Source organism: Leptopilina heterotoma, unplaced genomic scaffold (genome assembly GCF_015476425.1).
Source record: "Leptopilina heterotoma isolate Lh14 unplaced genomic scaffold, ASM1547642v1 Lhet_21, whole genome shotgun sequence".
In the NCBI taxonomy this organism is placed as follows: Eukaryota; Metazoa; Arthropoda; class Insecta; order Hymenoptera; family Figitidae; genus Leptopilina; species Leptopilina heterotoma.
In genome coordinates this window covers 844261-871755 of record NW_025110925.1, presented here as the reverse complement: position 1 = coordinate 871755, position 27495 = coordinate 844261, and the positions used below count along the sequence as shown (strand labels likewise).

Here is a 27495-nt window from a genome sequence, read left to right as displayed (position 1 = left end):
AGTTTTATTTACTAATATACATTTAATTAAAGAATTTTCGAATAATCGAAATTTCGTAAAATCAAATTAAAAAAAAAATGGATTTGAAAATTTTCAAAGAACTTTTTCAAAAATTATTTAAAATAATTGACTCAAAGAAAAATTTTAATTAAGAATTTCAGAAAATAATAATTCAAAATTGAATTCATGAAATTAATTTTGAAGAAGTTGTTACAAATGACTGCATCAGAAATTCAATTATTTTCAAAAGAAATAAAATTCTTCGTTTCAATTTTGTTCAAAAACTTAAAAAAAATTCTTGTCAAAATTTCAATTATCTTTATTAATAAAATACTTCTCCAAAATTCAATTATTTTAAAATATTTTAATAAAATTCTTTTTAAAAATTTCAATTATTTTCAAAAATTTTCCTCAAATCAATGATTTTCAATACCTAGGTAGTATTTCAATAAAATCCAAAATAATTCAATTATTAAAAAAAAAGTTTAATTTACGCAAATATTTAATTATTAGATATTATTGAATTAATATTGAATTATTTTCATAAATAATAAAAATTTCTCAGGAATTCAATCATTTACAATTTTTTTTTTATAAATTTTTTCGCAATCATTCAATTATTTTCATTATATTAATAAAAATTTTTACAGGGATTTAATATAGGTAATTTAATACAATTTTAATCGAATTTCTCGAAAAATATAATTAGTCTTAAAAATTTTATTAAAATATTATTAAAATTCAATTATTTTGACCTTAAATTTACATTCATAATTATTGAAAAAGTTGTTGATAAAATTTTAGTTACAAATCATAGAAAATAATAATTATTGAATTGAAATGATGAAGATATAATTTTAAAGAAGTTACAGTATAACAATATTCTCATAATATAAAGTAATTATTTTAACACTCGGCCATCTTTAATTATTATAAGTTATTGAATTTTAAAAGGTTTAAATATGAAATTTTCGAAAGTATTGATTTCTATGGAAAAGTAATAATAATTAAAAATTTTTTTGAAAAAGATTTATTCATATTTTCGAATAATTATTAATTTTACATTTAAAGAAATTCGTAAATAAATGTAAGCAAATGAAAATTAATTTTTTTGAGAAATGGGCGGGGAGGGGGGGTTGGGTCATATGTAAATTTAAAGAAATTAAAATTTTTCATTGTCAACTATTCGTTTATATGATATTTAGATACAATGAAATGTGTAGAACATTTTTTATGCTACCCGTATTGAAATATCGTAAAATACCAACCAACATTTTTTTTATTTGCTTCAACGTACTTTAAACTGAAAATGTCAATAAAATCCCAGATTTAGGCGATTAAATACGAAAAAAAACTTCTTGCATCAGAAAAATACGACTTTGCCATGCGTCATTGGCGATCGAGCTTGAAATCATTCCTGTAACATCATGTGTCAGCAGTGTCCCTAATCTCCTTTAAGTACCCTTAACCCAATTGAATTATCTATCCCCTTCTTAGACGCTCGGTTGTCATATCCGTTGCAATGCTGCATTTTTTTTTTTGCCGGCCTCAGTCACCGCGGTTGGAACATGCGAATAGTGAATCGACTGCTAATTAGAAATAATTGCAAGAAATCAATATCCGAAGAAGATTACACTGAAGGTCGTTGGCCTGTCGGTGGTAGAATAGTTTTCGGAGTCTTCATCAATATTATTTTTTTTAATTCGTGAATCGTCGTCACAAACCCCGAGGATCTTAAATAAAAATCATACTTCATTGTGAACTTGTAAGGGGGCTAATGCATGTCACGTGACGTTTTTCTAAGGTCTCTCCGAAGTTTCGGTTTTGTGAAAATTGCCGAGAACTCCAAATATGCACCTGCCGGATGATGCCCCATCGCCAGATGGCAAGGAATCTTCTTCGACGGCAGCAGCCGATGATGATGTGAGTATTCAATTTTGATAATTGCTCAATTCTTCCTTAGAAAACTTTCAAGTGGACGAATATTTTTAGGCATTCAAAATTTAACTATTATTTTTCAAATTCATCCTTTCGTGACCCACCGAGAAACCCAGCGATTGGATTTTGTTGAAACTTGTTACTCTGGTGTTTCTGGGGGCACTGATAACGAATCTTAAGTCAGATTTTCAAAATTTTGAAAATTCAAAATGGCGGATCCAATATGGCGGACATTTTTTGAAAATTGCTCAAATTTACCAAAAACTTGTTACTCGGGCCTTTTTAGGGACGTTGATTACGAAGCAGATTTAAAAAATATGTCCACCATTTTGAATTTTGAAAATCTGTTTTCGGGGTCGCTGATTACGAATCTGGTCAGATTTTCAAAATTTTCGAAATTAAGTATCACATGCCTTATGAATTTTTTTGAAGTTAAGTTAAATCTCGAATCTCAGGATGCCTTTGATCTTGATGACTTATTACCGGTTGTGGGAGAGTTTGGTCGCTATCAGAAGCAACTACTATGGCTGATTTGCTTGCCAGCATGTTTACCATGTGGCTTTTGTGCATTTAATCAATTGTTTATGGCGAACACGCCAGACCATTGGTGCAAGGTTCCAGGACTTGAAGGTCTGGACCCAGCGAAACGAAGAAGTCTCGCAATTCCCACCAATCAGGTCTGATAAGAATTGAAAGTCAAGTTTCAAAACTATGCTATAGACTACCCTGCTAATGTGCCTACATTTTTCTTATATTCAACCTTGAAATATATAGTACCGTATTAATAACTAGATTTAAAAAAATAAATGATTTTGAGTATATAAAAAAATCGAATGTTATTACAAACAGTTTTATGCTTAAATTGTTTTTTTTACCGATTGAATAAAAACAATTAAGGCATTGAACGTCTAAACTTGTCTATATAATATCTCTTATCATAAAGAATCGTTTCTTCATGATAACATTTAGAGTAGATAATTTTGAAGAAAATTTATTTCTCCTATTCATGCGATTTTGTTACCTTGACCTTCGAGGGTGCATAGATTTCACTTCCACATTCCTCGCTCTTTTAGATGTAGTTGGTATTGTTATACATATATTTTTTGTAATTGATCTACTTACGTTTTCATATTATGTAATTTTCTATTATTTTTAGAATCATTATTTTAAAATAATTGTAATTTCACATAGTGATTTTAATATTATTATTTTAAATTAATTAACATGTAAAATTCATTAAAATCAATTTTTTAGATTGCCTAAAGTAGGATCCTCTTTAAATATGAGGAACACTTAAGATTAAAAAAATTGAAATTGGAACATGATGAAGACGAGAGATTCCTTTTGTAGGCTTATCCTTCTAGGCTATCTATATAGGTTTTAGGAATAATTGTATGTTTAATTTGTTGCTGTAATATTATGTTGTAAATGGTTTAACAGAATTTTTTTTAATTCTTAAAAAGTAATGATTGAATTTAAATTCAAAAAACAGGATGACAATGCAACATACAGCCAGTGCACAAGGTACGATGTGAATTGGACAGATCCAGCTATTTTGGAGAGAGATACTATGACTCCTAATTCCTCCTGGCCTGTGGTACCCTGCGATCATGGTTGGGAATATGACATGTCAGAAGTATTGTCTTCGATAGTTATTGATGTACGTAATCCATTAGAAATTGAATTGTAATCATTATTTGTTTTTTAGAATTATAACGAGATTTATGAAAATTGTCTCATGATTGGAATTTCTACCTCACCAATAATAAATTCAAGTTTCCTTTATTTTTCAGTTTGATTTGGTTTGTGACTATGCGATTTATCCAACTCTTGGCTTGGTGGCTCTCAATACTGGAGGTCCGATTGGTGTCTACCTTTTCGGTACACTAAATGATAGGTATAATTAATTATTTTAAATGCGTTTCCACTTTTAAGTTACTCACCATAAAAAATATATACTTTTTCTCACACGACTTCACTTATAATATTCAGTCCTCCTTTATGAATAGGATAGGTCGAAGACTCTCGTTTTTTACTTGTTTGGCAACTCTAATTGCTGGTGGATTTTTAACATCAATATCTAATAGCTTCTGGACCTGGGCAGCTTGTCGAGTTGTTGTCGGACTCACCATTCCAGCAATCTATCAAATTCCGTTCATAATCTGTAAGAGTCTTAATTTAATTTTTTTAACAAATTTCATTTAGCATCTGACAAAGCATAATGGTCATCATAGTTTTTAATTGTAGTATGTAAAATTTATAAAAGGGTTCACTAGTTGTATCATGAAAAAAAATACTATGTATGGACTTAAATAAATTAAATTTTCTGCATAACGTCAATCAAAATCTGACGCTTTCAACATAAAATTAGAAATTTAATTTACAACAAAAACCCTAAATATTACAACTGGTTTACCCCTTTTCAACTAACGAATAAATAATTAGACAAATTTTTCAAAAAGCGTTAGAATTAGTTGGACCAAACTATCGATCTTTCGTCACTGTCATGACCTGCTCTTTCTATACCATGGGTTTGTGCATGTTGTCTGGTGTCACTTATTTGGTGCGAGACTGGAGGACATTAGCCGTAGTCACCAGTGCGCCATTTTTACTATACTTCTTCTATTGGTGGTCAGTTTTCTATCTCTTGGTCATTTCATTTTTTTTCCTTTTGCTTTATTCGATTTAATTTTAACAAGCACCACAAGTTAACCTACTTGGAATGTAGTTATTCATTTCCTATAACCTATCTTTATGATTATTTGCCTTTTTTAATGCTGCTAAATTAAAGTTTATTTCTTTAATTTTATATTTTTGTATATGCCCACACAGCAGCGAAAATTTTCTGAAAGTTGAAATCAAGTTTCATGCGTTTCGACGGTTGCAATAAACTTAATTTCAATTTTCCCGCTTAAAAACCAAAGATGTTAAAAAAGTCAAAATTTTGTAACACTAGAACAATCTTTCTTAACCATTAGAGAGATCATTCTTTGGTGTCTAAATATTCTCTAAATCGTAATTCCGAAGCCCTGAATATGTCGATTTCAAAATAGCGATATAAAGAAGTCATATTTAGACATAAAAGAATGATCTCTAATGGTTAAGAAAGGCTGTCTAGAATTCAAAAATTTGGATTTTATTAACATCCTCTTTTCTGCTAAGATAACAGGAAGTTTGGTAACGGGCATATAGGTTTCTTCCAGAATCACCACGATGGCTTCTAGCGAAAGGACGCCTTAGTGAAGCTAATGAAATTCTAAAAACTCTAGCCAAAGTTAATGGAAAAGAACTTCCCGAGTCGTTCACTCAAAAACTTCATCAGAGAATGACGATGACAAGAACGAAAAGCGAAGAAGAGAGACTTCGTAATGGTCCCGGAGTGCTCTCCCTTTTCAAAACACCAAACATGCGATTGAAGACGTGCCTTATTACTCTTAACTGGTAAGCATTAATTTTTACACTTACCCTTACATCCTTCCTTATACTTACCTTACGGGAAAAAAATTCCCATAAAATTACTTTTACGGGAAGTAAAAGTAATTTACAATTTTGTATTATAACATTTCTTTAGGTTCGCCAACAATATGGTGTACGTAGGTCTGTCATATTACGGACCAGCACTTGGAAACGAGGAGCATCTCAGCTTTTTCTTTTCCTCCCTTGCCGAAATTCCAAGTTATCTTGCTTGTTGGGTAGCAATGGATCGCTGGGGTCGAAGATGGCCCCTTTGTCTCTGCATGGTGACTGCCGGAATATCTTGTATAGGGACTGTTCTTCTTTCATCCGGTAAGATTTCTAATTTTCTCGAAATTTACTAAAGAGAAATATTCGAATCCTAAAAGAATCTTCGCTTTTATGGAACTTTTAAAAATTTTTAATTTTGTAAATCAAAAGAGTTAAAACCCTCATAAGAATAAATTATTTGCCTTCAGATGCAGTTGTGGCGACATTAGTCTTGTTCCTTCTATCAAAATCAGCAATATCAGCTTCTTTTCTCATTATTTATCCATTTGCTGGCGAACTCTATCCAACTCAACTTCGAGGAGTGGCGATTGGATTTTCTGCCTACATCAGCGGACTGGGACTTATTATTATTCCTTTCATTACTTATTTGGTAAGGTCACATCTTATAATAATTCATTACATTAGATCCAATTAAAAAATTATATAAAAGTATATGAGCAAAAACTGCAGGTCGTACATGCCAAGAAATTCTAGAAACCATCAAACACTCTAGAATATTATAAAACAATTTTACTAAATGAATTTTTCATTTCAGGGAAGAGATAATTTAGTATTGCCGTTAGTTATTTTGGGAGTGGTGTCAGTAATTGGTGGAGTTTCAGGCCTGAGATTACCGGAAACTCTGCATCATAGACTCCCGCAGACTGTAGAGGAGGGTGAGCTTTTTGGTAAAGATTGGACATGTGCAGACTGTCTTCGTTGTGTTCCACCAAAGTAATTACATTATTCTTCAATATTTAAATATTAAATTTTACAATTAGTCCTTAACTTTTCCTTCTTGAACCATAAATTTCGCAGATTTTGTTGTCACCAATTCAATTTCAATCTTAAAAATGATTTGCTTCTTTTGAGCCCGCTGCTTGTTGTTTACCCGAAAAATATACTGAACTCGATTGGATGTGATTTGAAAAGTATTTTCCCTAACACCCGCTCTGAAACTGCAATACTTTCAAGGGTTACAAACCGTGGCGAAAGTGATACTTTTCACAACAGTTGGAAAAACCGTGGCGAAAGTAAATTGCTGGAGAATCTGTAGAATTTACTTATGTATTATTGTTATTTTTATTTTAAAAGATTAAAATAATCCATGATGGTATTATTTTTGACGGAATAACATTTTACTAACCAACTAAAGAAACTAACGAACTAAGTAACTAAATTAACTAACTTACTAAGTAAGAAAATTAACTAAACTATCTAGCTAAAGAAACTAACTAGCTAAAGAAACTAAGGAACTAACTAACTTACTAACTAACAAAACTAATTAAACTAACTAACTAAACAAACTAACGAACTAAGTAACTAAATTAGCTAACTTACAAACCAATCAAATTAACTAAACTAACTAGCTAAAGAAACTAACGAACTAACTAAACTAACTAACTGACTGACTAACTAAACTAATTAAACTAACAAACTAAAGAAACTAACGAACTAAGTAACTCAATTAACTTACTAATTTACTAACTAACTAAAATAACTAAACTAACAAACTAAGTAACTAAATTAACTTACAAACAAACTTAATTAACTAATTAACAAAATAAACTATCTAAATTAACTAACTAAATAACTAACTTATTACAAAATAAGTTTGTATACATAATTTATTGTGTTATTTTCGTGTTTACTATTTATTAACTTGTATAAAATTTCCAAAGCAACCTAAAATGTTATTAAAAATGAAATTGTTAGTTACAATTATAAAAACATCCAACATGCATTTCCTCGCAAGGCGTTAGGGAAATCGTTATGTACAACTCGTGGTGAAAGAATGATTTTACGAGAGGGATTTTTTTTTTTATTTAATGGCTTTTTGCAAAGCAGATAGCCAAAACACAATTTTACGAGAGGGAAGCTTGCTGCTCGAGCGTAGCAAGAGCAGCAAACTTCCCTCTCGTAAAATCACTCACTTTCACCACTAGTTGTACAATGTACTATTTTTAATATTTTTTAGACAAGCATCAGCAACAACATCATATGAAGATCTTTCAGCGTGTGAGACAATGGAACTACATGATTTGCCAGATTTACCAAAACTAGAGGAGCAACGTTCCTCAGCGAGTGTTCGTCGACTAGTTCGTCAAACAAGTGTTATGGACACTCAACGAGATTCCGATGGTTCAATTAAAATGACTTACTGGTTTTAACCAGAAGCACATTTCTCTTCTTTCTTTTCTCTTCTTTTTTTAAAAAAAACAACATCCGAATGGAAAATGACATATTCACACAAAACTTGGGAGATTTCGTGAGAGAATCGAATTTTTATTTATGATGTGTGTACAAAATCAAAGAATAGAAGAAATTCGGACGATACTTAAGGGAATCGATTGTCCGCTCGTCGGCGTTTCTTCATTCTGCCGACTTCACAGCCGAGTGGTCCTGTTATAACAGCTAGAAAAAAAAGTGAAAACAAGTACAAATTAATTTTTTTATTCCAACTTGTATTTTACATAATTTCATTAAAATTTATAATTTTTTTAATTTAATTTTTCTTTAGTAAATATTTCACATTTAGAAAATATTAGTTATTCTAATTCTGTTTATGAAATTTGGCTTCAAAGAAATTAGTTTTTTTTTTTAAATTGTATGAAATTGAATTTATAAATATGAATTAAGTGTGCAAAAAATTGAATATAAAACTTTTAATTGAAAAGAATATTTATCTTCTGTCTTTACCTTTCCAGTAATCGACGTTTTAAATCAGGTGGATAAGCAACGTATATGTAATGGTCTGGCATCTCCTCGCCTGAAATTGCTAATGATTCATCTAGAATCTCTTTTCTTCTGTCGTCCAGTCTTCCAGATCCGTGTATGCCTGGTTCATTGTAGTGTGAAGTAGTAAAATCGGTACTGTGATTGTACTTCGTATTTCTACTCTCGTTATCAATCATCGAATCCTCTGCCGAGCTAAAAATTGAAAAATTTCTTTAATTCATTGTCATCTAAATTTCTTTCAACTTTCATATATTAACCCATTAACGACCAAGCGGACGAAAAATTACCATTCACTTTAATCATTCTGTTTTGTATGAAAATTGCATCAGGAAAAAATTGCATATAACTCAAAAAAATTTTACTTTCAATTTCGTCAAAGAAATTTTTACTTTTCACTCACTCCATGTTAATGGATATATGCAAATTTTTTCTGATGTAATTTTCATAAAAAACAGAATGCTCAAAGTCAATGGTAATTTTTCGTCCGCTTGGGTTAAATAAAAATATATTAAACTAATTCTCAACTTACTTGAAAACAATCCATACGATGTAATAACATCCAAACACACTTGCAGACAATAAGACCAAAAATGTGATCAGTAAATACCAAGGAGTATGGCGATGTTGTTTTTTAGTGTCCTCCCAATAACGATCGCAACTTAAATACCAGCAAACAGCTCGATTTAATTCACCTGAAATTAGTTTCATCTTTAGGATGTAATCGCTGAATTTCATTTTATTATCAGAATTAAAAAAATTAAAATGGCAGATTCAATTCAGTATTTCAGTATCAAAAATTTTAATACGGTGACTGAAATGTTTAAATGTTCGCGTATTCGTCTATGAATGTATAATTGTTAGTCGCCATATTGGATCCGCCATTTTGAATTTTGTAAAACTGACCTAAACCAGATTATCTACTATTATTTAAAATAAAATTAAGTTTATACGTACTTTCGACCTCCTTAAAGTCCCGTAATGAAAGATTAGCAAGAAGTCCAGCGATGCAATCTCGAACAAGAATCTATAAATAAGAACACTGTAATTAGATGATTTTTAAATCAATAAAAAATTCAATAATTTATAGGATTGCAATTAGGCTTATGGGATAATATTCGAATGAATACTGGATGAAAGTGGGCTCCTTTTTCCAATCAAATAGGAATTAACCCCCAAAACCATATTTTCGCTTCCCCTTTTAAAATATTAATCGGACAAGAAAAATTTATTTGAATATAAAATTTTTACAAACCTCGCATTGAAGTTTCAATTTTTGCAGTTCCTCTGGTTTGCAACTTGCTTTAAGTTTTCCAAGTTTAAAGGCTTTACTACGTCGCTTTTTAGACGCAACTGGATGAGCAGCCTCTACAAAATCGATACTATCTTCCTCGTCGTCGTCGTCGTCATCGATTTCTGCGTCCTCTTCATCTTCTCCTTCCTCTTCGTCACTACCCTCGCCTTCGCAAGCACTGCTTTTATTATCAGGTCCTGCTACATCCTGGCGATAGGAATTTTCCGAGTACTGAACCTCCAACGATTCTTTATCACGTTGACAGTATCTGAAAAAAATTAACTTATCAAAAATAATCATGTTTCTTATTTCCCTCATTATTATTGAATTAATTTCTTATTCAGAAATCGTCGATATAATCAATAATTTTTTCAAGTTTATTTTTGCACCAAGAAATTTTTTTTTTTCGTATTTGAAATACCTTTGTAAACTGATAAAAGAACTGCTACTATCGGAGGTTGTCTGGACTTTTTCCCCTCGATATGTTCTGGAAAGTTCACGAGAATCACATGGCGTGGATACCCTTTTCTCAGTAGTTTCTCTCCAGACTTGAATATCTGTATTTAATGTAATTGTGCCATCGACTAATGAGCTATCAAAATCATGATTGCCCAAGACATCACACCTCATTATGTCACAGTAGTCTGCAAGACAAACGGCGTCTTCTGCCTGTAAAAAGTAATTCTGCTTATCAACAAATAGTTCATCTTCATTGTCTTTGGTTACTGCAGGGTTGCCATAAAAATTTATGTTTGTTTCCCACTCTCAAAATGATTAGATACTCGAAGACATCAATAACTTCTTTTTTTAAGAGGGGACCCCTCATTTATTGGGTCAAAAAAATTGATTTTTTGGAAATAATTTTAATTGATTCTACAACTATTCAAGAATATACCTTTTAAATTTTAAGTTCGTGCACTACGTACCGTATTGATGTTACTTTTGTGCCTGTTATCGAAATGTGCGTCCAGGTGATTCTCGGTGTAAAACGACTTGCCACATAAACCGCACGTCCATTGAGAAGATCTGTGCTGATGTTTTGCCGCCTGTTGGGGATAAAATATGTCCCGACTCTCGTGGAAAGGACATTCCAAAGGCAACTCGACCTGATACTTCTTCAGAATGGGGATCCACCTCTGAAAAAAATATTTTTATTACCACAAAATTGTTTACTATTGTAAAACTTATCATTCCAAGTTATCGAGAAAAAAAGACCTAGTGGGTATTGGGACACAACTCCTAAAGTCAATTTTAATCAAAAAGTAGTGTTTATAGGACATACGATGTTTTTAAGACGTCCTAAAAAGCGTCCAATGGTTAATAATGCTCCTGACGGCTAAAGCCGCAACTAAAAACCGCTATACTTTTCCTCCTCATAGAAATAATAATAATAATAATAATAATAATAGAAAACCTCTGCCAAGTTTAAAGATGAATTTATTATGTACATTTCATGAACACTTTGCTTTCTCATGGAGATTTTTTCAATCAATAACTTCGTAATTTCTAATCGAATTAGGTTCAAAAATAGATCAATCGAAGCGTTTTTTAATAATCAACAAGTTGGTTACGAGACTTTTAAGTTTCCAAAAAAAACTATTACGACTCAAAGTACTCTCGTTTTATGTCCACACGTGAGACCTACAATTTAAACAAAATCCATCCCTAAAGCTCTTCATGATCTCGAGATATTTATGAAAATGTAAAGTTTACACACAAACACACACACACACACGGAATAACATTTTTTTAAAATGTCATTTTTGAATTCCCGAGGTCAAATAACATAAAGATATGTCAAAAATTCGAATTTAAAAAGTTTTGTTATTATAGGTACAAAAATAACTTTTTTTTCAATAACTTTTTATAAATAGGGTAAAAAATAATTAAACCTTGGGCCAATCAATGTATTTTTAAATATACTGTAAAATCCTTATAATAGTTTAATAATTAAAGAAAATTTTTTACATTATTTGACATCAGATTTTAAAAATTTTAAATGTCGAATTCAATAATATGGTGAATTGAAATTATTAAAAGTAAACGAATCTTTATAAAATTTTGTATTTATACGTTTTTTGGGTTGTAGGTTATGAATTTGAAGTCTATTCAAAATCAAGATGGTGGATAAAAATTTGTTTAGAGGTATATACGAATTTTTATAAAATTTGATATACTTGCTTTTTTAGGATCGTTGATAACAATTTTGAAGTCAGTTGGTAAAAACTCACCTCGAATAGTTGAATAATAAATGTCAATCGAATTCTACGCAATTAGAAGAAATCCCACCATGTTATGGGTAGGCCATTTTCAATGTTGAGAAACCAACTTATCAAATTCATAACAAATGATTCCAAAAACAGATACAAATTAATTTTATAAAAATTCACTAAAATTTATTTCAATACACTTTGGGGCTAAACGGGGAAAATTCAAAAATAAAAAATATTTTTTTCACTTACCTTCTGTACGATCCTCCTCACAACAGACGCGCGATCTCGTGGACATGATATTTTAAATACACTCGGCCCCGGCCAGGGTATCACAGACAAAAACAGCACCGTCAAAATCTATAACAAATTTTTATTTTCAAAAAATTAAAGACAGAAAAAAAATGCAAGCAATAATCTTCCAAATTATTATTAATTTGCAAATTGTAAAAGGAAATACATATTTGTATAAGTTTTGTCACAGAATAATTAAAGAGGATTAAAAATAAAACTTATTGTTAAACTTGAGACTGTAAAGAACGGAAGTAAAGAATAATCGAAATTCCTTCGAGGATAAATGAATTTTTAATATAAGAGCTATACGAAATTCGTGAATAGAATAAGTAACCGGAAGTGGGGTTAGATAAAGTTTGCACTTTGCTTTGATTAAACCAAAAATTTATCGAATAAAAAAAACACCATAGTAATTTTAACTGTAAGTAAATTGTAATAAGCGATAATAATTTTTATTTTTATAAAATTTACTATTACAGTGCTAAAAATTAGTTACTTTAAATATTAAAAATTATAAAAATTGTCAATAAACCATCTCTAATAATTTTTATAATGTAATTTTTTGTAACTTCCGTGTCATAAATAAATGTAATCAAACAAATGACATTCATAGAACAGGATATGCGCATTATAAATACCTCGAAATAAAGGGGTTGGGTCTTCATTCATAGCCCAATAAACTGTGCGAAGCGCGACTCAGTTTTATTGTTTATTTTGAATAGTACAAGATTCCTCCAAATGATGAAATTATTTTACAATTTTGTTAAATGAGAACTGTCAACTCTCAGCTAAAACTGAGAGCGCTGAGGAGACTTTCGAACGACGACGACGAGGAGGGTTGAAATAAATTCATATAGCGAGAAGGGTGGCTTGAGGTTGTCGATGATGATGCGCAATCGCAAAATGCACTCTTGTATCAAATAGTGTGCATGCGTCTTGATAATGAGGCCAAGCAACAATTATTCCATTCCCGATAAATACAACCTTGTCAAAATATTCAAATTGCCTTGCACCCTTTCGTTCCTGTATTTGCACAAATATTATCACACTAGTCATCATAATTTATCACCTGCGTCACCAACGTCACCCTTTCTTTTAACCTACATCGCACCTGCTTTCTTAATAAATTTCTATTTATATCGCCTTTTTTAAAATTTTTTAATAATTATTACCTTCAAAAATATTAGCTAGATATTTTAAATTCTAAAAATATTTCATCTGCAGAGAGAAGTAATCTGAGAAACATCTTCTAATATCTTCAAAAACAAAAGTTTTCAACTTCAATGTAGAACGCAGTAAAAAAGAATTATTAGTTGGTCAGATTTGACCAATTCGTTTTTATATGCATTTGGCGAATTGGACCAATATTCCTGGACTTTATAAAAAAGGTCAATAATGTTTGGATAGTGTTAAGAGCTAATAGAAATGGATAAATAAATATAAACCATAAATACACCAGCAGTAAGAGAAAAATATTAGTTTTGATAAAATCTCTAAAAAAATTAAATGTGCGCCAACCAGATATTCTAGTGCAATACCAGTGGGTAATGCCGAATGAAAACGTGAAGTGAAGTTCATCTTTATCAACAGTGAATATTTATTTGTAGATAACTATCAAAATTCCCCAACATTCTAACTTTTTTTTAAAGAGGTACACAAATCATATGGTAATTTATCAACACGGAGAAAAATGAAATTTCGGACCGAGTATAAAACTAGTCTTCTTGGTATAAAACAATTTGAATGATTTCTATTATCGTATAGGAAGAAATATTAAATTTCCAATTATTTAACAACAATTAAACGCCTTGATGCAAGAACCAGACATAGCTCTTATAAAGAATAAAAACTACATCTTTTTTGTATGTATATAATTTAAAAAACTTTTTTTTTATCAAACAAATTTTTAATTAAAATTTTAACTTCAACTCGCTGCCAAATTTACAATTTTGCATATTTTTCAATAAAATTTGGTATATGGACACACTTTATATTATCCTTTTTGAGAGTATATGTTTTAAAAATTTAAATGTTTGTTTATAAACAAACTAAAAAATATTTATTAGCCAACGGTAAAATTTCAATACTGTTCAACACCATAATCTTTAAACGCTTCGTTTATCGAGGGAATTTTTAGTCTACTAAATGTAAACAAAAACAATGACATCGATGAAAACAAAACATTAATGTGCTTTTTTTGGAAAATAATATTTTTTCATATCACTCCAGTATAAGAATAAATGAATTATGAAAAATGATCCATCAAATAAACGAGAATCATTTCATTTTTCTAAAAATAAATAAATAAAAATTACCATTTGTATTTTGAATTTTATAAGAATAAATTATACCTTGTAAATTGGATTAATTAATTCATTGAAATTTAATTGAATAAAACCTACCAGCTCGCCAGATCAACAATATTGTAACAAAACTTAATTAAAACATATTCTGCCGTTCGTATTTTATTATATTTCATATTCATCGAGAAATGTTCATTATTTTGGAAATAAGGAAATCCATCAACGCCTGTCGTTGGTCGAAGTCATCAGGGAAAGTGCTTCCCGGTGAATATTCGGATGTGATTCCCGAATATTCATAAGAGCACCAGAAAGACGAAAACCATTCGTTGTTTTGGTCCTGTGTCCTGTCAAAACACTGGCAGCGGCCATTTTGAATTAAAGACCCTAATGAATTGCTGGTGAAGTAGTTCTGTTTTATCGGTCGAAAATAATTGTCTATCAAGTGAAAACTAAATTGTAAAAATAGTAGATACGCCTCGACTTAGTGGCACAAGAAAACGAAGCGCGCGTGTAGCGATGCGTTCGTGGCCGAGTCCACGGCCATTTAAATTCATTTCATTCTCATTTTGGTGACAGCAGAAAGCGCATCACGCCATTCAAAATTAAAGTTTAAAAAGGGTAAATTAATAATTTCAATAGTGCTAAGTCTGGAAAAGGAGCCCTCTTATTGATGGTGAGTCCAAATTACTTATAATTGTGGTTTCTTGCAGATTGGCATAAAAATTTATTTTGTTTGAAATTTAGATTGTTCATAGAGTGATGTTTGTCGCCGCATTATGTTATGCGGTATTTTGAATTCTAAAAATTCGGCCTTCTGCCGAATAAATAAATTGTTCAATTAGTATTAGAGTTTAAAGTAAATTAATTGTGATAAATCTAAATTCAGTGACAGTGTGTATTTATTTTGCCGAATAAATAAATTGTTCAATTAGTATTAGAATTTAAAGTAAATTTAATTAATTAATCTTTTGGATAATTTTAAGTAAAATATCCTGGCGCTAAAAATATAATATTTTCCCTAAATTTAAAAATCAGTAACTTCAAAGTGTAGATAACGTTCATTCCTAACCTATTGTCAAATAGTTAATTGATTTTGGAACAGGATTAAAATCTCAAAATATATATTTAAATTTGTTTGAAAGTCTTAAAATATAATTATTTAAAAATAATAACAACTTGTTTATACTTGAATGAAATATTGATAAATTATAAGTATTATTTTTATTCAATCAGTTAAGAAAATTTGCACAAGTTTGTATATGTTGCATATGTTATACACTTAAATTATCAGTGAATTTTATGTTCTTCTGTCCAATGAAAATGTTAAACTTTTAACATTTTAAGCACACTAATACATTAAGTATAGATAAATGAATATGTCAGTTTAAAGAAGTAGTATATAAATTTTAAAAAATTTTAAATACATCTTTTTAAATAATTTTTAAAAAAATTTCTAAATGTGGTAAAGATTTCAAAACCCTTTGTCATGTCAAAAAACGAGATATTGTGGTTGACATTTTTTATTGTTAACCTAATCGCATGTAAAAGTTAAAGTTTAAACTCGAATATTTCAAAATTTAGCATCGCAAAGGGTATTGGAATTTTTACCACATTTAAAGGGCACACGAAGAAACATTTTCTCAAAATTTGAAGAAAATCAATTTTTCCAAGAGTAATTTATTTCTCAAATTATTTTACTCTTTTTATTTAATGATAAAGTGCTTCCAATGGTTCTTCTGTCGGCGTTTTGACAGCCTCTACTTTATAAGACGTCATAAAATTAAGGGTTCTACTCAATTTAAAAAAAACAGAAAAATCGATTTTCTTTTATTACATTTTTAGAAAGTATAGTGTAGGGGAGAGTCTCCAGTTGTGAGACGGATTTTATTTTTGACCCGTAAATTGTAAACGGGTAAACGAAATTGTAAATAAAATACACCGTTCAAAAGGTAACAGAAATACGCAACTTTTATTAAAAGAAAGTGTAGTGTTTCGATAAACTCAAAAAATTTTACGATACATTTTCCGAGCACATTGCTTTTTTCAAAAAAAAAAAATGTCTCCAGTTGTGAGACACTCATTAAAATTTGCTAAAATTTAGTAAGTTTGACACAAAACGTTATGTTTAGTAGAAATAATTAAATATATTAATAATATATATTATTATATACTAAATAATAATATTTATTCGACAAAATATGACTATCAAATAAACACAATTTAATAGCTTTAACAAGAGGATTAAAATTGATTTCTTATATATGAATCAATTGACTTTTTTCCACTTGACATGCCCAAAAATACTAAAAAAAATCAAAACAACATTTAAATAGTATGCCTGCAAAGTCGTATTTTTTATGCTGCCCAGATGGGTGTCGACACCGTCTCACAACTCGAGATATGCTGTGTCTTACACCCAGAAATTGGCGCTATTTTGAAAAACGAAAATTAAATTATTTTCAACCGTAGATTGGAACAATGCAATATTGCATCACAAAATATAAGGAAAACACTAAAAGAAAATGCATTACATTTACCTTTTCCAATTAATTAAATTGCAAAAAAAGTACTTTGCATTTATTGAAAAAACGCTTTTTAGTCGATTATCACACACAGTGTTGGTATTTAACAAAAACAGTTTATATATCCACTTCGGCGTACACGAAAAAGTTGGCTTATATAAAAAGAAATGTTTTTATATAAACCAATCGGCTTTTTAATATTGCGTGTTAAAAAAAATTGACTGTCTCACAACTGGAGGTGTCTCACAACTGGAGACTCTCCCCTAGAGTGGGTGAAAAAGCCAAGTATTTGCTTTTATACTCAAAAATAAAAATTTCAATAAAAACTATAATATTATCGATACAATATTCAAACTAGAATAAAAAGTTGCGTCTTACTTAATTAAACTTATATTCTTAATGGCTGATAAAACACTTCAATAGTTTTAATATAAAATCCAAATGGCTTGCTTCTCATAGAGGAGATAATCTTTTATCCCACAAGACCTTGGAGGTAACCAGCATCATTTCCTTTTTCATCGATATGTCGATACATGTGTCTCGGACCAGGAAGTATATTGTTAGCAATCTATCTCATCATAATATTACGAATATTTGAAGGTTCACGAAAACATCGACTCCAAAAAATAGCGCGAAAATCGAGAACGTAGGACCTCATGTTTCTCCAAGTTTCAGTTTGGGTCCGTCGCTCGTTATTTGTAGACGTGAAAATAAATACAAAATAGTTTCCCAATTCCTAACTTTAGATAACACTACTTCTTGTCAGTAATCCAATGGTTGGTGTATTAAAATGAAAATCCGAGACAATATTTATTTATTTTATTTATTTATTTAACATTGTGATACAATATATTAATATTATAGTAAAAATCTGTTACAGTCTTGAACATTATAAGAAATTTTTCCGAATAACCTCTATATAGGATTATTACGCATGTAAATGCGAAAATCGGTTAGAAAAAGCAAGTACTAAAATATTTAATTACATAATAATATAATTTCTATTATGTAAATTACTATTATATTCACTGAAAAAAAATTCTGGTTGCAATGACAAGAATTATTACTTTTTTAAAGTGATATAATAAACAAAAATAATTCAAGCTACACATAAGCAAAACCTTACTTCTTTTTTTAAAGTCACCAAAATAAACCGTAAATGTAAATAACCAGGTTAAATAATTATCTGAATTTGGGTAATGTTGATAAAAATATATTTTCAATTGAAAATATTTATTTAACTGATCCAATCAGTGGAACTAACCCATTAAATTATCCAAGAAATTTTCCAAAAATCTTCTAATTATATTGTAAACATCTTGACAATCGTTCAGAAAACTTACTAGATGTCTGATGTTATAATTTCTTGCACTTTCTAGTTCAATTTTTAATTCCTCAATTTCTTTTTGACGTTTTTCAGTAATACTCTTATGTTGTTCGTCGGCTATTTCATGCAATCTGCCATGAAGAAAATATACTTGATCTTTAATTTTATAAAGTAAAGGCCAAAGAAGGGCTTGAAAGGACCTTGTAACTTCTTCAGCTACTTTTGTATTTAACAAATAATCAAAAAAACTAAGTAGCTTCACTTTTTTCAACATATCATTTTTTTCAATACAACTCTTCAAACTTTCATCTACGAGTTCAAGAGTAGATAGTATATCTTCTATTGACGCATTTTTCTCCGCATGGCCTAACAATATTTCTTCAGTATCACTTAATCTATTTCTTATACTGGTTATGTAATCTTCTGATTCATTTGTGAACAATTTTTTTTGAAATAAATTCGCCGTTAATATAGATAATTCAGCAGTTGATGAAAACATCATCAATTTAGCATGAGTAGCATATATACAATTTTTTGTGGATTCTGAAATACTCGGGTTCAAATCTTGAATATAATTTGTTTGACTAACAGCTTCCCTAATAGCAGGAACAATATTATAACATAGAGCAGGGTTCATTGGACCTAATTTTGTCACTTTATAGAATATGCCAATTTGATTAGTATTATTTATTAAATATTCCAAAAAACTTCTTACAATAGGAGACAAGTTTACACCAGAGTTTAAATAAGATGTTCGTATCTTGTAAACAAAATAATTATAATTGACTGATCCGCCATTTAATTTTGAGGGTACTTTTGAGAAAATTACTGATATACTTTTAAAAAAGTCCTGAAACCTATTTCCAATGAAGATTTCGAGATTATTTAAAAGTTCTAAAAATGAATTAGTATTATCGGTGTTAATATTTGCAAAGTCTACAACTACAATAAATTTTAGAGATTGAACACTTTTTACCAAGTTATAAATATAATATGAGTTAATGATGTCTTGTTTTACTCCTCTGGTGTCACCAAATCCAGGCGTATCCCAGATGGCCAGATTGGAAAAATGAGTCGAAATCCATTTTGAAGGTTCTGTAGTTACTGATTCTGATTCAGAGCCAATTTCCGGTCCAATGGAGTTAGAGTCATTTTTTTCTAGCACAAATTCAAGATATTTACGCACGCCTTTCAATTTATTGCGAATTAAATAATTAATGAGTGTACTTTTGCCAGATCTTGCGGTGCCTATACAAATGGCTGCATCTTCTTTATCAGAAGTCTGGTTTTTCAATTTTATCCTCGATAATTCGAGTTCTTGCTGTAAATTCTCTACAGTTCTATCACTTAACTCACAATCTTTACTGCTGACTAATGCAATTAGTATGCATATAAATACTATTCTGATCATGATTAATAATTAACAGTATTTTGTTAAAGGATTATCTTCTAATACGCTTGAAATTAGTTCCTCTTGATGCCCTAAAAAATGACAAAAAATTGGAAAATGTAATTTAATAAAGTATTTAATGTACGATTAATTGTAGCGAGAATATTATCTTATTGTAGCACGATTTCAAGATCAATCTATTAAATTTTTATTGTTATTTGTTTTTGGGGTCGTCCATAAATTACGTAAGACATTTAGGGGGGAGGTAGGGGGGTCTGCTAGATCTTACGAACAATAGAAAAAATGGCGCTAATGTATGTAAAATATCTTACGATGTGGTGAGGATTATTTTTGAGATTATTTTATTTACTTATTAATATTTTTATTAAATGTTAAAAAAAATTATGAATATATGTTTTAGAATACTCGATAAATGTTAATATTAGGTAAATTAAACATTTTTATAGAAAACAAATTTTAGAGTGTAATAAATGCAATTTTATAATTCAATACATTTTTCCAGAAATTTAAGAAATTTTTCCTGAATTGTAGTTATTCTTGCTTGAAATTTCAATTTTTAAAAGTTCATTTGATTATAATTGAACATGATTATTTGTGAATATTTTTTTACTGATTTACCCAACAGAACATAAAACTGACAATATTATTATTTGACAGTGAAAATTTAATCTCGGAGAGAAAGGGATTGTTGTATTTACTAATGTTCGGGTTGTTAAGGGGAGGGGGAATTTTTTTTGGAGATACGGAGAGAGTTAATTAATTTTATCGCCTTGCATATAATTTTGCAACATTTGAACAATATTTCTCTAAATTTTCATGAAAAAGTATTGAGAAATGAGCGAGATAATGTGATTTTTCTCAGGCGCTTCTAAGAAAATTTGATTTGCTCTCTAAATCTGAATAAGTGAAATTTCACTTATTTTAAGTGAATATTCACTTATTCTATGTTTCAAAACTCTTCCACGTAGAATAAGTGAATATTCACACATGAAATAAGTGAATTATATTCACTTATGAATAAGTGAATATTCAATTATGAGATAAGTGAATACTCAGACATTAAGAAGTGAATGTAAATAAATAATCAGGATCAATATTATATAAAAAAAATATTTATTTACTATCAACTATTTAACACTCTCTTCTCTTCTCATTATCAGTCTGAAACTTATAAACATATTAATTTTTCAACTTTTTTAAGCTAAATTCCCAAACGGTCACCCATCCTAATATTAACTGCAAGCAATGTCGCTTAACTTTTATGATCAACGAGAAACACTACAATGCCACTTAATAAGTTGCCTTATACTCGTAGAAAATTATTGGGTGATACTTATAAAGAGTTAGTTTATTGTGTTCTACTTTAACGTTTTGTTTAAGATTTCTCTTATTATATATGTATATAAATACTTAGTAAATAAAAAGTTAGTTATTAGATTACTGTTAATATAATATTTAACTGAATATTTTTTAAAAAATTTATTAAATTTTAAATGACAATTTTTATAACTAAATAAAATAAAAAATTTCTAATATATTAACTGAAATGATAAAAACATTGTTTTTAAACATTTAAAAGTTGGTATAAATAATAAATTGTAATATAATGCGCAGATGAATTTCTTTTTAACTAAATATTTCACTTATACATAAGTGCGGATTTCACTTATTGATAAGTGAAAACAAGTTCACACATAAAAAAGTGAATATTTCACTTATGTATAAGTAGATTCTACTTATTAATAAGTGAGAAAAAGGTTCACACATGAAAAAAGTGAAAATTTCACTTATTCAGATTTAGAGAGTGCGGTGTACGCTGCGTACGCTGTAACTCGTAAAAAGGTTAGAATTTGATAATTCCTTGTTACTCTTACTTACCGACATTAGATATTTCTCGGATGCGGTAAGCACGATTTTGTATTAAATTTAATTATTTTATATAAGAACATTTATATAATAAATAAATTAGTAATGAAGAAAAACTTATTTATTCTACCGCTAATACAAAATCGTGCTTACTGCATCCGAAAAATATCTAATGTCGGTAAGTAAGAGTAACAAGGAATTATCAAATTCTAACCTTTTTTCAGTGTGAATAAATTTTTTGAACAAAATTATCCTTTTTTTCTTAAAACTTCATTTCCCTTATGAATTTATACCTTTGTTATAGATGAGAAAATTCATTTCTATTATCTACATTTACTTTAAAATAGTGTTACATTAATAAAAATGCTTTAAAAGTCACCTCGTATACATAAGCATCTATACACTTCTCATTACGGAAAAGGCTCGTATGAGAGATTTCTCATACGAGCTACCGAGCTCGTATACGAACTCTGCGGTCCGTGTATCAAATTTTTTTTACTGGGTACTTCCATCTTATAGTTATAGGACAGTTTTTTTCAAAGTTATGCTAAAATATGACTAAATAACATGCAATATTTAATTACAAAAATTTTAAAAGATATGCATTAAAAAATATAAAATTTGGAAATTTTTTTTTTTAATTTTTTGAAAAAATTGAATACCTCCCATTCTAACTAATAAGTTTAAAATCTGTAAATTTATTGATTATATATATTTTACAAAAGTCATAACTGATTAATTTACAGCAATCTGGCAAAATTAAAAAAAAAATTCGAATTTTTTGGAAAATTCATAATTTTTCTTTCATATTAATATTATTTTTTAGTTCAATTTATTGTTATATATCTTTAAAATCATTTATATTATTAATAAATTAAAAAATTTATGCCAATCTGCAAAAATAAAAAAAAAAATTTTTAGTTTTTTGAAAAATTTATAACTTTTGTTCATCTCAATATTTTTTCATCAAATATAGCTAATATTTTAAGTCAGACCAATACCTGAAAGATTGCCAAATTTTACTTCAATCCGTCAAAACGTTTTCAAGTTATACGCGAACAAAATTTTGCGGACATACATACATACATACATATACGCATACACACATACATACATACAGACAGGAAATTTTCTATTACCATTTTTGGATTCTCCGTTGTTCAAATAAATAAATTATGCTAAAAAAAATTAATTTCGTGCAGTGGCATTCCAGGAGAAATTTACTACTTTTCGGAGCACCCTCACCGATTTCTTTCAAACTTGGTATAGTATTACATTTGTTGGTCTAAAGTTTCAAAAAATCAATTTTTTAAGTAAAATCAATTGTTTATTTAAAAGTTACAACAATTGCTCAAAATTGTTTAAATGCCCATATCTTTTAAACGGTACAAGATAATTGAGTTTTCTTTTTTGCTAAAAATTCATAAAGACGAGACGCTTCAAAAATTTTATTAACATTTTTTCTTATTTTGTTAATTAAAAAAGTTATTTAAATAAATAAAATTAACTTTTGAGCCGGATTTCAAAATTAAATGACTTATGAACCAAAAAATTCCTTGTTTTTCACACTTTTATATTCCGAAGAGAAAAAGTTGATCGAGTTTTTCAATCACTTATAATTTAAACAATGATTCGCTTGTTTACAATTATTTTGCAACTAAATGATCATCTGTTCTCACCTGCGCACGACTACTGCTACGTCACGTCCGTCTGACGGCATATAATATATTTGACAAGCGTGGAAAAATTGAGGTTATGTTTAATCAAAACAACGCATTTCAATCTTTTTAAAGTCTTAGGATATCAGAATATCAATATCCTGATTTAACTTTTTTTTCCATGACTGCTAAAAACTTTAAAAAGATTGAAATGCGTTGTTTTGATTAAACATAACCTGAATTTTTCCACGCTTGTCAAATATATTATATGCCGTCAGACGGACGTGACGTAGCAGTAGTCGTGCGCAGGTGAGAACAGATGATCATTTAGTTGCAAAATAATTGTAAACAAGCGAATCATTGTTTAAATTATAAGTGATTGAAAAACTCGATCAACTTTTTCTCTTCGGAATATAAAAGTGTGAAAAACAAGGAATTTTTTGGTTCATAAGTCATTTAATTTTGAAATCCGGCTCAAAAGTTAATTTTATTTATTTAAATAACTTTTTTAATTAACAAAATAAGAAAAAATGTTAATAAAATTTTTGAAGCGTCTCGTCTTTATGAATTTTTAGCAAAAAAGAAAACTCAATTATCTTGTACCGTTTAAAAGATATGGGCATTTAAACAATTTTGAGCAATTGTTGTAACTTTTAAATAAACAATTGATTTTACTTAAAAAATTGATTTTTTGAAACTTTAGACCAACAAATGTAATACTAACAAGTTTGAAAGAAATCGGTGAGGGTGCTCCGAAAAGTAGTAAATTTCTCCTGTAATGCCACTAATACTATTTATTATTTAATTTTTTATTAAATAATTTTTAATCCTTTGAAAATTTCTTCATTGGATCTTTAATAAAATACTATGTGATATCTCATATTAAATCCTAGGTGAAATCTTGCATGAAATCCTATGTCAATTCCCATATAAAATCCTATGTGAAATCCCTTGATGTAAAATTCCAAGTGGATTCCCATGTAGGGATATTCAATAAGGCGGAATGGATAATGTTTTTCACATGGGATTTGGTTTAGGATTTGACATGGGAAAATAATTATAAATAAATGATACTGTTTTTCACATGGGATTCGGTTTAGGATTTGACTGGGAAAAACATGTGGGATTTGATATGGTTTTATGCATAGATGAACTGTTCAAATTTCCCATGTCTATTCCTAACTAAAATCCTGTCTCAATTTCCCATATGGTTTGACATGGGAAACCACATGGTAAACCACGTGGTTTCCTTCATGGAAGTAGGGTTTTACATGGTTTTTGACAGAGGATCCCATGTGGTTTCCCATGTGGTTTCCCATATGGGGATTTTCAATAGGGTTGTGAGAATATATATTTGCAGTTTTTACTTTTTACTTGACGGCGATTCTGTACCGTGAATCTTGAATAAATTATAGGCATTAGACATTTAAAAAAAGGGTGCTTCAATATTTCATTTTAGTTTATTTTTTTACCAAATGATTCTAATGTTGGTGTACGGAACGCGTCATTTTAATGCGAGTGCAACTCGCTCTTGTTCAATATTTTTTTAAATTTTGTATAAAGCAGGGACCGCCACCGATACGATTCGACACGATACGCAAATAACATGTCGTGCATGTTAGAATAAAAATGCTTATTTAAGATATTAACGACTATACGGCCATCTTATAAAAACCAAAATATATTTATACTCTAAGTTGCGCAGTATGATACCATTACACTTGGACATGCGCAGTAGTGTAATTTAGTATTTATTGCTGCGCAGTATTCTAGCTTTGCATACTGCGCATGTCAAAGGGTAGTGGTAGCATACTGCGCAGCAATAAATACTAAATTGCACTTCTGTGCATATCAGCCATATTAAATTTGTTATTAAGTTATTATATTTAAGCGTAATTAAAGAAAAAGTTATGTTTATCGTGAGTAACTTTTATTTTTATTTATTATAAAACTTTTTTTTTTCTATGGCATTTTAAAATCAGTTAAACATATTTTTTTCTCATTCTTTATAGAAGAATCTTAAATACGTATTTTTTTATTTTTCCACATTTGCCAAAATTTTCGAGTTATGAATTTTCGAAATTTTCGATTTTTAAAAAGTAGACCTATATTTTCAATAGTTTATAAGTTTGAAAGTATTGAATTCAGAAAAAGTTGTCAAAGGTAGAAAATTTTGGTTTTTCTTTAACTTTTTAAATAATGTAAAAAAATTATTCTTTAAAATTTTTTAATAAAAAAAAATTATTTTGTTATAAACAAATAAATTTCTTTAGATTTCGGCGTTATTAATTTTAATTTTTTTTTCTTTTTATTTATACCTGATAACATACAGAAAATTATCAAAAAAGTCCCGAGATGGGCCGATTGAGTTTAACATTTTTTCAAAATTCGCTTGCAAGTTGCTCGTAAGCTACGCTACATTTGACAGTGTGATTTTTTTTACAATTGACTGTTCGAAACTGTCTACATCCTACAATTTTTAACATAGATTTAAAAGCGTTAAATAAAAAATTTAAAATTAATTTGTTTATAAAAAAAGAATTTTTTTTATTAAAAATTTTAAAAAAGAATTTTTTTTTTGCATCATAAAATATAAATGTATAGCGCATTGGTAAAAGATGTAAAAAATTCCGCCAGGAATTCTACACGTAATGTTTGCTGTAATTTTCTTAATTTTCGACCTCTTTTCTAAACGAATTTTGTAACGATAATCTTGCGGAATACTTTTCGAATTCCTAGCGGGATTTTCAAAAAACATAACAAAAAAATTCGTTAGTAATTCGCACGTTAAATGAGAATACAGTATATTATGAAAAATAACCAGAAATTTTTTTTAATAGAAAAATAATCGTATGTTTAACAAGAAATTCTGGTTAAATTTACCAGAAATGTAACAATAATTTTTAATACTTTTAACCAGAAAAAGTATTAAGGGTATATTTAACGTTTTATTTTGGTTAGAATAACCAGAATTCTATAATTTTCAACTAGATTTTTTTGAATGTGTGATCGCACACAATTTATGAATATTATTTTAAAAATCTTAAAGTATATAATGCTTACGCTCTTGATGTGCTCAGCAGATGTGTAATTTATACAAGTGTTGCAGTTTCCTGAAATTCATTTCTACTAATATACGTTACCCACTTAAATTATCAGTGAATTTTATGTGCCTCTGTCCAATGAAATTGTTACACTTGTAACATTTTAAGGACACTAATGCAAACAAATGAATATGTCAGCTAAAAGAACGAAAATAGCATTTTTTAACCGCACGAATAAAAAAAGTAATACATATTGTTTATCTATACCTTTTATTCGTTGAATTCGTCAAAATTAAAATATGAAAATCTTTTTAAATAATTTAAAAAAATGTTTCTATTTAAGAGAAAGAATTTAATTCTCAAATTATTTGATACTTTTTACTTAAGGGAGGAGTAAGTGTTCCAGTGTGAAAAAAACACTATTTTGCTTTAACCCCTTCATTGACTAGAAATTTTTGTTTTAAATAATAATTAAATAAATTTAAATAATAAAAATAATTTTATCGTTCAGAATTTCCGTTCCTGAGAAATTTCATTTACGCAATGATTATTGTTTAAACTAATTTTTATAATATAAAATTTGTTCATAATCGAATTTTTATTGTACAGAATTTACATTAGATCGAATTTTAATTTTTCGACATTTTTATTTATTGAAATGTTCATTAAACATAATAGGCAAATTAACAACTTTTATTAAATATTATTCTTTAGAAGATAATGCTTTCGGGCTTAGAATATAATTTGTTTGTATCTCTTTGCAGTTTTAAAAACTTTATTATTTTCAATTTATATATATATATATATATATATATATATATATATGAGGCATTTTACGTGAAATGTCCTAAGTTGAAATTTCAACTTCTTGAAAAAAATTGAAACTCGAGGAATTTGTTGTTCTATCAAGTAGAAATGTGACCCAAAAAATATTTTTGATTTTTTCGAAAAATTGGAGGGGGTAGAGGAGGGTCAATTTGACCAATTTTGCCAACATCGGCTACTTTGTGAATTTTTTCTGAACATACTTGTAATGGGAAAAATTTTTTAGAATATGTTTCTGAAAGGTTTTTTCGTCCTCTTTCCAATGGTGTATTTTATTTTTTAATATTTTAAAAATTTACCCTAATTTTTGATAATTTATATTTAATTTTCAATTTCCCAAAAAT

General features: G+C 28.8%; 3 protein-coding genes across 8 annotated transcripts; 1 reads left to right on the top strand and 2 right to left on the bottom strand.

The window, feature by feature from the left end:
* The first annotated feature begins 1154 nt into the window (after window positions 1-1154).
* On the top strand, window positions 1155-7832 carry LOC122501504 (carcinine transporter). 2 transcript variants are annotated; one of them, XM_043611023.1, is made up of 11 exons: window positions 1155-1923; window positions 2394-2615; window positions 3431-3598; window positions 3732-3835; window positions 3948-4102; window positions 4401-4569; window positions 5131-5379; window positions 5510-5724; window positions 5871-6052; window positions 6218-6396; window positions 7640-7832. In XM_043611023.1, exons 1-11 carry the CDS (start codon window positions 1852-1854, stop codon window positions 7830-7832), a joined length of 1908 nt encoding a protein of 635 aa, XP_043466958.1. In that variant the 5' UTR covers window positions 1155-1851. The 2 variants fall into 2 exon arrangements, with proteins under 2 accessions (XP_043466958.1, XP_043466959.1); XM_043611024.1 differs by lacking the exon at window positions 2394-2615.
* A 94-nt stretch (window positions 7833-7926) lies between these two features.
* Window positions 7927-13198, bottom strand: LOC122501505. Its single transcript, XM_043611025.1, has 9 exons — window positions 12834-13198; window positions 12154-12261; window positions 10618-10827; window positions 10113-10360; window positions 9653-9959; window positions 9355-9424; window positions 8930-9092; window positions 8362-8592; window positions 7927-8076 (listed from the first exon to the last, which is right to left on the bottom strand). The coding sequence occupies exons 1-9, from the start codon at window positions 12858-12860 to the stop codon at window positions 8049-8051; spliced, it is 1392 nt and encodes a 463-aa protein (XP_043466960.1). The 5' UTR covers window positions 12861-13198; the 3' UTR covers window positions 7927-8048.
* Window positions 13199-17858: 4660 nt separating this feature from the next.
* On the bottom strand, window positions 17859-26501 carry LOC122501425. Of its 5 annotated transcripts, none has more exons than XM_043610871.1 (3): window positions 26346-26501; window positions 19324-19829; window positions 17859-19241 (listed from the first exon to the last, which is right to left on the bottom strand). In XM_043610871.1, exon 3 carries the CDS (start codon window positions 18982-18984, stop codon window positions 18280-18282), a length of 705 nt encoding a protein of 234 aa, XP_043466806.1. In that variant the 5' UTR covers window positions 18985-19241; window positions 19324-19829; window positions 26346-26501; the 3' UTR covers window positions 17859-18279. The 5 variants fall into 5 exon arrangements, with proteins under 5 accessions (XP_043466806.1, XP_043466808.1, XP_043466805.1 ...); XM_043610873.1 differs by having other exon boundaries at window positions 17859-19204; XM_043610875.1 differs by having other exon boundaries at window positions 19020-19241.
* Between the last annotated feature and the right edge of the window lie 994 nt (window positions 26502-27495).